The sequence below is a fragment of the Camarhynchus parvulus genome, chromosome 2 (assembly GCF_901933205.1).
Source record: "Camarhynchus parvulus chromosome 2, STF_HiC, whole genome shotgun sequence".
Taxonomy (NCBI): Eukaryota; Metazoa; Chordata; class Aves; order Passeriformes; family Thraupidae; genus Camarhynchus; species Camarhynchus parvulus.
Genome location: NC_044572.1, coordinates 10,866,037 through 10,877,695, shown reverse-complemented (window position 1 = coordinate 10,877,695; position 11,659 = coordinate 10,866,037). Strand labels below are relative to the sequence as shown.

Sequence of the window (11,659 nt, the reverse complement as noted above, 5' to 3'; positions counted from 1 at the left end):
TTAGTTTTAATAAATTTAATTTTGATTTTAAATTGGATTTTTTGATTAGTTTTTAATCTTGATTCAGAAGACTGCTTATCTTCTCTGTGTTTTGCCAGATTTTCTCTTCCCAGCTAGCAGATGTCTTGGCTTCAAGTTGAATATGTGCCTGTCTGCCTCTCCTTTCCTGCCCAGGCGATTCATTTTCTTTTGAGCTTTCTTTGCCATGATCTTGACCTTCTTCACCATCTATTTAAAAACAAACAAACAAACAAACATGCAGAGTAACTTCCTCAGTAACTCAGGTAACAAGCTTTACCTTAAAGAAAACCCACTAAGCTGGGTGGTTTTATCAAGAACATTAACACCAACTCTAAAGCAGCATCACCATCAAAGTGATACCTCCGTAGCAAAACTTTCCAGTGCACTAACACAGGATCATGCTGTGCCTGGAATTCCTCACTTACTAAAGGTGGAACTCCACAGTTTGAAGAATTCCTCCTTCAGATTTGCATTTAGAGACTAAAGAATTAAAATGTCCATTCTTGGTGTGTATTATTACATATTATTTGTAAGAAGGAAGTAGAGAAGCAGAGTCCAAGTGAAAAGACGATCAAGCTGCAGGGAGACCAAGCACAGACTCTGGACAAACATAACCAGCCTACTGTGGAGTTTCCCAGGAGCTGCTCCAGGTACAATCATGCTGGTTGAGCTGCCAAGCAGGTGAATACAGGTAAATAACAAACCTTTTCATCCCGGAGGCCAGACACATCCCGTGGCGTGCGAGAGCAGCTGCGGCTGCGCGACACCGACCTGGGCGTTTCGGACTCATCGCGCTTGCGCTTCCTCGTGGTGCTGCGTGACCTCCTCACGTAATGGGCCTGAAATTGAAAACATCATCTAACCCTTAAAGCCAGAAACAATCAGCTCATTTCTGATCAGAGTCATAGGAAAAACAGGAAGTGGATTGCTGTGATAGATTATATTGGTTACTCCATAGTAACGTAAAGATCTTGAGAGATATTGGTCTCTGTCTCTCTGTCCTACAGGAACATTCAAATTTCAGTGATTATTAGCTTTTTTCCTCCACAATTACTAACTGGCTTTTTTCTTTGGGTGGAGTACACTCATAACTAATCAATAGAAAGATACAAATTAATGGCTAGCATTACTTAAGCAACCTTGCGACAGCAAAATAGCAATGATGAAGCCTACCCTGATTAATGTCCTGTGCACTGGGCAAAGCCCTAAATAATTTCAGACATAAAGACTGATTATGTATAGCATAAGTATTACATTTCTACATTGCTCCTACATCAACATGGCATGGCAGCTCTGCGAACCATAAATGCTTGCTTCACATGTGTAATGTTGATAGTTCTTGTTTCCTAAGTCCATGTTTAGCTAAAGAATTAGAGATCTCAAGATCCAGGGAGCTGTAATACTGCTGGATTTGCTGTACAAAATGTTTTGGGGTTTTATAATTTCTGTTAAAATGTCTCCTGGAGGCCAGTCTCTGATGAAATACTTTATCTGCCTTACATTTGAAGATGCCAGCTGCCCTCAAAAACTTCAATTACAGCTCATGGAATTAATGAACTATTAATGAACCTAAAAAAGATAGGCCTGATCTGTTGCAATTACTATTTCTGACATAGTAGAGTCTCATCCAACAAAGCAGACTTGAAAATGAAGAAGTATGCTTAGCTAAGCCTGTTCTTGAATCCTACACAAATTCCAAGAAAGAAGTGCACATTCTTGGTAAGTTAGTTTTTCAGCTTATACAACCTGTTTTGATCACATTACTCAAAAAATTCCATCTGCCTCATCTGCAGTTCCTAATTCATCCTTAACAGACCCCACCTCTCTCTTGTGCCAACTTTAAAAAGCATTTCAACCGTGCTCAAAGAAATCTAAGTCTCTTTTAAACAAATATTATGTTCAATTAGCAAAAACTTACATCATCTTTATTGGTCATGTCAAGTCCAAGATCAGTCATTTCTTTCTCTAACACCTTCCTCTGGACCTGTAAAAACACAGTTAAATAAATAAGTAAATAAATAAATAAATAAATCCTTCCACCTTACTTTTTGTCTCAATATACCAACCAGAAGTCCATTATATTCACTATATATGTCTGGCTTTATCACATCCACACACAGGTCATTGACATCCTACCTTCACATTTAATTTTTTGCACCCATAAGTTCTGCTTCACAGGACTCCAATGGCCCAACATTTCCTAAAGATCATATAATTAGTTTGCCTTTTTGGGGGGAAGCTGACAAGGAGAGGTAGTTTGGTCAAAAATGTTTCCTTTTCTCCCAAAAGACACACACTCTGCAGAAGGTAAGAGATCTTGGGGGCAACAGCAGCTAGATTCATTTTCTAAAAAATGTCTAGTAATCAGTTTATTACTTTGCAATTGTCCTGGACTGGTCAGAAGAGACTCTGCCATCAGACAGAGTAATACCTGGCTACCAAAAAGACACATCATCTTTTCCAGAACAAATTTTACATGATTGTGATTTTAAGTAATGACCTAATTCTTATAACTCTTTGAATTTTAAGCAAACAGACAATATACAATGAAACGACCCAGTTAAACAAACTGAATCCTATTATTAAAAACCTCTTCTGCAATACATATGGAGTTTTACACAAGACTCACTTGTGTGACACAAAAAAAAAAGGATTACTATCCCTCCTTAGCTAAGCAGTGACCAGAACTCCTGGGAGAACAGCAGGAAGCAAGCAGTGAAAGGGCCAAGTATGAGCAAAAGCCACCAGTTCCACTACCTGACAGTGATACATGCTTTCATGATGCTGTTACATAGCAGCAAGATTTTTTTACAGAACATATTTTTACAGAACATGTTCTACACTCACCTTTTTAGCTGTTCTAGGCATCCTTGGACCATGAACATCTTTTTCCTTTGACTGCAGGATTTTCAGTTTCTTCTTTTCTCGGATCTTCCTTGCTAATTGTCTGATTTCCATCATTTCTTCATCTTCACTTTCTGGTTCACTGTCATATTCTCCAGCAGCTTCTCTCAGCTCTTCTTCTTTCTCCAATTCTTCCAGTTTCTTAGATTTTGAAGAGGTAAAATGGAGATCAGATCCTTGACTTACAATTCCCAACATCACATTTGTACATGGTCCTGGGCCATGACAGCACATAGGCCCTTGAAAAAAGGAACTACATTGCCTGATAACCACACAAATGGGTTGTGATAGAGATTACTGTGAACCCATGGACACACTGCTGTGCAGACTAACTCCATCACTCCACATCAACACTTGGCTAAAGTTGTGTAGCTGCCCAAAGCTGCCCAGGGTGTGAAAGCAGCTGTACTGTCCTGTGAGCTGTTCTTGCTGTGCCATTTCTGCAAACAGAAACAGACTGAAAAAACCCTTCTCTTCTGACATTCAACATGAGTCCAGGACACAAGCAATTCATAGGAACCCAACTGCATAACTGGCAGGCTCCATGGGCTGCACTCACCACTCCTCCTTAACAACCAGCAGGAAATCCAAAGAGTGATTGTTATTAAATAAAAATGTTACAAATTGAGCATTCCATCCATTTCCTCCATAGACATAAATCTGATGGATGAATTTCATATTATTAAAAATACATAAAGTTTGATAGCTACATTCCTGTAGCTGTAGTCAAAGAACAAAGAAATATAACTTCTAGTGCAAAACTCATATTTTAGAATGGAACAGATAATATCACCATCCTTCTGACAAGGTGAAGCAATTTTCCATTCTTCTGAAATTCTGTCCTTTATCATTCAAAAACTAGTATATTTTCCCATGACAAGTGCAGACAATGCAAAAAACAACAGGTTCTCATGATACATTGTTTTTAATCTACAAATGGTAATTGACATTAAAAAAATAAGAGATAAAGAGGAAAGAAAAGTGTAAAGTAAAACATGGAAAACTCACTCTCATTATATCAGGATCAATGTAGTCAAGTATATTATGGCCTTCCCATATCTCTGGAATCTTATCATATTTCTCAGATGAATTCATTAAGTCCCAGTATTCTTAAAAATACAACAAAAGTTGAAAAAGAGACAAAAATTAATTTCAAAGAATATTCCATTACAAAAAACAACACTCAGAACACACACACAGAAGAAGTGCCCTACCCCTAAGAATTTGGCAGCACCCCTGTTACATTCACAAATATTTCTGATTTCCCCCCTACTGCCAAAGATTGCTCAGTTATGGCATGATCCACTGTCCCAAGACATGCCAAGCAACAAAACCCCAGCTGAAACACAATACACACAGTTCTCTCTCATATTGATACTTTCTTAACAAAGAGAGCATCAGAAATTAATGAAGTACTATAATACAGAATGGAAAGAAAAAATCACTTGAATCATCAGAGCAATTGTTTCATGTCTGTGACCCCAAAATGGGAAACAACTGAGTAACATCACAAAACACATCAGTAAAGCTCTCCAGTTAGGATAGTATGCAATGAAATGGTGCCACTGGGAATTAGTTGAAAGGAATCAGGTTTAGGTATTCCCCCTTAAGGCTGAAATAGCCACACTTTACTGTTTAGTAATAATAATGGTGATATCAATTCTTATCTAATACTTACTCTGCAGATCCAAAATATAATCATCTCCCATTTCTAGTTCAATATCTCTCTCCTGCAAAGACATACATGGCTTTAGGTACCATCTAATTTAGAAGCAATGGACTAACACAGCAAATTTAAAATCCAGCTGCTGATTTCCTGATGTAGAGATGTCACTTACCAATTTCCTCTTGGGAGTGTCTACTTCCATGCGTTTCTTACGAGCTACTACTCCTTCAGGTATAAAAGGCAGCCGCTCCTGGAATAAATCCATCCCAAAAACAAAAGGAAAAGAAGTTCACATCAATTTTTTTACACTGCTATAAATCAACAGCTGCACTGTAAAATATTTCTGAAGAATACAAAATCCCAAGCTCCCAGCAGGAAAGACACCTACAGATAATAAATTAGAAAACTTCATCATATGAATCTGTTTGCAGATTAACAATGACAGAATTCTTATCTTACTTAAGAAATACTGGGAAACACATTAAATAGTGTAAACATGTAGCCTACCTTGTTATCTCTTTTGTTTGGCATGGCCAAGTGTAATCTATTCAGTACTTCATTCACTTTGTTTCCTTTCATTTTAGTATCAACACGATGGGCCAACAGTCTGTCACAGGCCTGAAATGGCACATGGCAAGGTAAGGTGAGGAACAAAGCCTTTTAGACAAAGCAAATGACACTGCAGGCATTCAATCCCAAGCATCTGGCTTCACATCTTATTCTCTTTTTGTCTTATACCTTTAACTCTCAAGAAAGCATCAAATTATTTTATATTAAAAGCATCCTGGGAAGATGCAGATATGTATTTTTAAAAGGACTCAGAAAAAAATCACAATTAAAAAAAAATTATTACAACATTATTTTCCATTTTCACCCAAGCTCACTGAAGCACAACAAGGAAAACATTTTTGAAGTTTATCACTACAATGCAGTCTACCTGAGATTAAACTCATACAGTGAAGCAAGATGTTAGCTGTTCATTTGGGATGAAACCAAGAGAATGCACCTACCTCCGTTTTAACTTGGATTACACCCTCTTCAGTTAGCGTACTTGTCTCTATTACAGAAAATCCTTCTGCTTCAAAAGCTTCAAATATTTTCTAAAATTGAAAAATTAACCCAAATAATGACATCCTGTGCATTTCTTAACATTCCACAATACATAAAGAAGAGAAATCTTAATCCAATTTCAATACATACAATGCATTACTATTTTATTAGAAGGTGTTTCTAAAAAATGACAGGAAGTTTACAATTATAGTTCTATTTAATCTCTTTCTCATTTTATAAGCAAATAACTACTTTTTAAAAGGCCCATAAAAAATGACCCATAAGGGAAAAAGAAAAAAGAGTGAGACACAAGTTTTATGTGCTTTAGCCTGTAGATACAATTGAATTAAGCCTGTAGGACCTTTTATTGCAACTGTTCAGCAAGACCTCTGAGTCTAGTGCTCATTGTGCTAACTGTCACTGAAAGGATTATTGAGTAAAGCTATCATCTAACTTCCAACTAAGGTAGTAACTGCAAGTTCTCACACCATCAGAGATTTCTGAAACCATTAAGAACCTGCCTTCTGTTTGGCATTTACAATATTCAGGCAAGGACTACATTAGACAGTACCAAAGAAAGATGGGGTTGAGACCTACAAAGCTACCTCCCACTGCACAATTAGAGCAGCTCAATAGAGGAATGATCATGCAAAAGATTTTGCCCAATAAAAATTATAACCATCCACAATGCACACGCAGTATTTTTGTACACATCAGAAGACAAAGAGGGGAGAGAAGTATCCTAACCTGGCTCTCTTCAGGAAGTTCTGAAATCCTCTTCACATCGCATTTGTTTGCAACGATTATAAGTGGCTGATAAAAAGGCAAAAAAAAAATCTTAATTCAAGTTACCATGTTATAAACCCCTGGGGTTTGTTAATAATGTGAACAAAACTCACCTTGTTAGCAAACAATGGCTTAATATTTCTGAAGAGCTCCACCTGCTCCTCCAGGCTGTGCCCACACTGCTCAGACACATCCATGACGTAGAGCACAGCAGCGCGCAGATGTGCCAGGGCAGTGATAGCCTGCATCTCAATGGTGTTCCTGTCCTCCAGGGGGTGATCCAAAATACCAGGAGTGTCTACTACCTAAAATTAACATCATTCACCCAGGTGTTACTGATCAGCTATTGCAGAACATGTGTTTGATTGTTCATCTATATTGTCTTTTAAAGACAGCGACAATTTTTCCTTTCAGTCACAAATAGAACTGCGAGCTCTGCCAAACTGAGAATGTAGAAATGGAAGAAGAATGAGGTTTCATAACCAACACTCCAAGTATTGCAGAGGAAGGGAAAATGCTGCCCCTACCCAGCCCAGAATTTGAGAGTGATAAAAAGTGATCTGGCTTTAGTCAATAGTTCCATTTCCCATCTTCCCTCCAACTGAACACAGACCCATGCATGTACATTTTTAGAACAGGTTTTGACTGCTGCTCTCACTTGGCACACTGCACCTTGCACAGCAGCTGTCAGACACAGCATGTCTCATCAAGACACAAAAATGTAGCTCCTATGGCAAAAAGGCAAATCAGGCTATAACCAGCTCACTCTTTCAAGAAACTGCAAAATAGTAACAGTTCTTACCTGCCAACGTAGATACTTATAATCCATATGTCCCACAAAGAGAGATTTCGTGGTAAAGGCATAAGGCTGCACTTCTACATCTGCTCTTGTAACCTTAAAACAAGATTTAGTCACACACATTTATTTAAAAATTCCTGAAGTTGAAAGCAGTATACTTTAATTACAATGCACTGCCTTTGCTACAGGGTAAAAAAAAAGAGCTACAAACTGGTTATTCTAGCTTCTCTGCAAGTATTTGTCTATCAGAGAATATGCTAATGGGATGCTACTTTGGAAAAGATAAGGATTTTTAAGAGTGAAATCTATCAAAACTTTCCATTTATTCCTCCAGGAATTTCATTCAACCTCTACTCACACATCTGAACTTGCTACTGCTCACATCGGACACTCCCACAACTATATCAAATTGTTTAAAAGTTACCTTATTTTAATTAAACTGTATCTCAATATTATCTATGGAAAAAACACTCACATACCTTATTTATAAAGCTGGACTTCCCAACATTTGGGTAGCCACACAGCAGAAGAGTTCGTGTATTGGGATCAATGGTTGGCAAACGAGACAAATGTTGTCGCACTGAAATGTGAAAAAGATTTTTGAAGTATCTCTGATAATTTAAGTTTTATTGAGATGCAATAACTACACATATGTTGAATTGTTTACATAAAAATTAGTAACATTTCTGATATATGATCATTTATGAAAGTATGTAATAATTTGCAGACTTCACAAGTATCTACATATGACAAAAATAAAATTTAAGAAATATTTAAGAAATGAAGACCACTTTCTTATAGCTAGAATGACTCAAGAGTCAGGCAGTCCTGAAGGAATCAGGCAGTCCTTATTAGTCCTGAAGGACTGATAAGTCTGAAGAAAGGAGTAATGTCTGCAAAATCTTTAGCAACATGTTAGTGAAAAGAATGGTAAGTAAAAGCATGCCTGCTTTTTTCTTTAAACAAAGAAAAGGTTTTACCACTGTTAGTAATACCATAAAATTTAATAAATATTCAAAGAAGAAACTATTTTGTTGAAAAATAAACACTAAGTATTTGGGGATTTTAAAACCATTCCTGTGTTTCCTGGATCTGTAACCTGTACCAAACGCATTCTTCTACTAAGCCTAATAAACTTTCTACCCAATTCAGGTGCCTTTTTTCAGCCCATATGTAACACCAACCTTGCTCCAAATATTCCAGGCTCTGTTTCTGTCTCTTGATGATGGTGCACATGCGGCCCAGGGCGGCCCGTTTGAGCTGCTTGCAGCGGTACAGGGAGTCCCCGTACTTCATCAGCCGCACGTAGTCCTTGGCCACACTGCGGGCATAGGGAGCACAGATTGTCAGCCACAATCCCCCAGGCAGGGCAAAACCAGAGAAATGAGATGATCACAGGTCAGCCAACAATCCCCAGGCAGGGGCAAAACCAGAGAAATGAGATGATCACAGGTCAGCCAACAATCCCCAGGCAGGGGCAAAACCAGAGAAATGAGATGATCACAGGTCAGCCAACATCCCCCAGACATGGGCAAAACAGAAAAATGAGATGATCACAGGTCAGCTGTAGCCATGATATTTTCTGAAAAATCCTTTCCTTAGGATTTTTTCTCCTGAGAAGCTGAGAGGTCTCAGGAACAAATATAAACAATGGTTATCTGCTGCTGCAGAATGCAACAGGTGGATCTGTGATTGGTCTCATGTGGTCGTTTCTAATTAATGGCCAATCACAGTCAGCTGGCTCAGACTCTCTGTCTGAGCCACAAGCCTCTGTTACTCATTCTTTCTTTTGCTATTCTTAGCTAGCCTTCTGATGAAATCCTTTCTTCTATTCTTTTAGTATAGTTTTAATATAATATATATCATAAAATAATAAATCAAGCCTTCTGAAACATGGAGTCAGATCCTCGTCTCTTCCCTCATCCTGGGACCCCTGTGAACGCCGTCACAGGCAGCCACAATCCCCCAGGCACGGGCAAAACAGAGAAATCAACAGCCCTTACTTGTCAATCAGGTTCTTGGCAATATTGATCTGCCCCAAAGCCAGCTTGTAGTGGTCTTTGTCATACAGGACATTCATCAGGTCCGCGTAAAAAGGATGAATATCCTAAAACAAAAGCAGAATCTTTTGTTAAGTTAAAAGCAGAATCTGATGTTAAGTCTCGTATTTTCTTGCTCTAAGATGACTATTTCTTCTTCAAAGTAGGTTCTTTTTTTTTCTCCACAACAATGGACTGGAGAGCAAATGACACTAACATAAATGACACCAAAAGCCAAACAATTTTCATTACTATCTTATGTAAGAAAAATAATCTGCTTGGTCATTAAATGTATGAATCTTACTTGCTCTCAATTTCTTCTGCAAACACATCTTTGACTTATTCATACAGAGTTTCCAGTTGATCTTCTGCTTTCTAAAATACTTAATATTACAACTTTGAAGTCTCTTTTTAAAGTAAAAAACTGCAAGAAGCCAACAGAAATTGTGTCTAAAAGGAAATTCATATTATTGCAGAAACACAGCAATACTATAAATTCCTTTTCTTTTCTGAGTGCTGCATTAAATTCTATACAAGACCAGACAAAAAGGGTTTTTTAAATGCCCAAATAAATCCTTAACTATTCAACGAAGTGGCATCAATGGTACAAATCTTTTAACTAGACTATTTTAGCTAGTTATATATTTACCTGAAGAAATTTCATCATGTTAAAAAAAACTCCAGAAGATATTTCTGGGAGTTCTGGAGCAACACTCACTGGATATGAAATTATCAAGAAAAACAATTAACAGGTGAATAATTTCAGTCTGAGCAGAAAACTGCCCACAAAAAAGTCCCACTGGGCACATGGATAGAGTTGCAGTGGTGGGAAGTTAATACTGTGTTTCTAACCCTACCCTTTATGGGGCTGATGACAACATTTATGTTGTCAAATTAACTCCTGCAGATGGAAAGCAATATGACATATTCTATTTCTTGGTATTTCCTCAGGAAGATTAAACATAAGCAGAATTTCCATATGCACACACAAAGAAGAAACAGGCAGACACAACATACTCAAAACCCCCACATTTTTTCTTAATTTAAAAGCAACTTCTGGCAAACATATCTGATCAGCTAAAAGGTTGTAAAATCCAGCCTTTAATGACCATCCACGGGCACAACTTAGACTTCTGTTCTTCACAGGAACATACAACTTCTGCAGTACCGGTTTTGCCCACTACTAACAGTAAAATCTACTTGAAATCAGCCAAATTGTCTATGCAGAGAAATCAGCAAATGAGAAAACACTTACATCTAACTTCGGGAAATCTGTTAAGATCTGAGTGAGTCTGTCATGGTAATTTTGCTGAGTAAATTTGACTTTTCGCATATAAAAATGTCGAATCCGATGGATTTGGTAATGTTTGTGAATGACAGTTGGGGTCTTTCGCTGAGTCTTTGACAATGTCAAATCTATGAAGTCCTGCAATCGAGGCAACATGATTAATTACACAAAATGTCAAGTTCTTGTAAAGGCAACAATTTTAATTTTGGACGAGGAGCACGCTGAGGAGTTAAGTACAGCCACAGTTGGACAGGTATGTTTTAGGGCAGGCAGGAATGAGCAGTTTGCACATTCCCTGTCCAGTTTCTACTGAAATGGACCGCGGGCTGCCCCGGCCCAGCCAGCCCGAGCCCTGCCGGAGCTCCTCTCACCGTGCTTAAAACCCCTTTTTCCGACTAGAAGAGGACTTTATTTTGAAGCAAGACGCTGCGATGAGTTTCGGTATGAGGGAGGTTTGGAAAACAGGAGGGATTTTTATGGAGAACACCCCCGCAGGGAGAAGCGCGACCGCAGGATCCCTGCTCAGGACGCTCTCTGACACGACCCCCCCGACACTGTACATGGTACGGGCCGCCGGGCGCAGCAGCACCAGCCTGGGCGAGTCCACGGCTCCCACGGGAGGGGGAGGAGGCGAAGGCCGACACCACGCCGGCACCGCGGAAGGGGCAGGAGGGCAGCGCGATCCTCGGAAGTCGCCGAGCGGGAGGAACGGGAGGGACGGCCCCGGCGCGGAGGGCACTGAGGGCATGGGCAGGGGCCGGGGCAGGAGCGGGGGAGCGCGGTACCTTGGCAGACGGAACCACCGTGATCTTCTTGAAGTTGTAGAGCGCCATGGCCACCACCACCGCCGCGCCACGCGCCGGAAAGGGAGCGCGCCCGGCGTTCTCGCGAGAGCTGCGCGCGTCCGGCCCGGGCGGGCCGGGAGAGGGAGGGAGGAAGAGGGAGAGGGAGGGATGAAGAGAGGGAGAGGGAAGATGGAAGTGGGGAAGGCGCTTGGTGTTTAATCTGAGTCTTGCCAGAGAAGCACTTGATCGCCAGCAGGGTTCTGGCAATGGCTCCCTGATATGATGATTCGAGGCAGACACGGCCTGAGCCCCGTAGGTCCG

The 11,659-nt window shown here is 39.7% G+C and overlaps 1 protein-coding gene across 1 annotated transcript; it reads right to left on the bottom strand.

Annotated features, from left to right (window-relative positions):
- On the bottom strand, positions 1 to 11,437 carry GTPBP4 (GTP binding protein 4). Its single transcript, XM_030943532.1, has 17 exons — positions 11,339 to 11,437; positions 10,521 to 10,691; positions 9,230 to 9,333; positions 8,411 to 8,547; positions 7,706 to 7,806; positions 7,230 to 7,322; positions 6,541 to 6,732; positions 6,389 to 6,454; positions 5,602 to 5,691; positions 5,099 to 5,209; positions 4,764 to 4,841; positions 4,604 to 4,655; positions 3,934 to 4,034; positions 2,869 to 3,066; positions 1,940 to 2,005; positions 726 to 860; positions 1 to 228 (listed from the first exon to the last, which is right to left on the bottom strand). The coding sequence occupies exons 1-17, from the start codon at positions 11,384 to 11,386 to the stop codon at positions 76 to 78; spliced, it is 1,896 nt and encodes a 631-aa protein (XP_030799392.1). The 5' UTR covers positions 11,387 to 11,437; the 3' UTR covers positions 1 to 75.
- Positions 11,438 to 11,659: the final 222 nt, after the last annotated feature.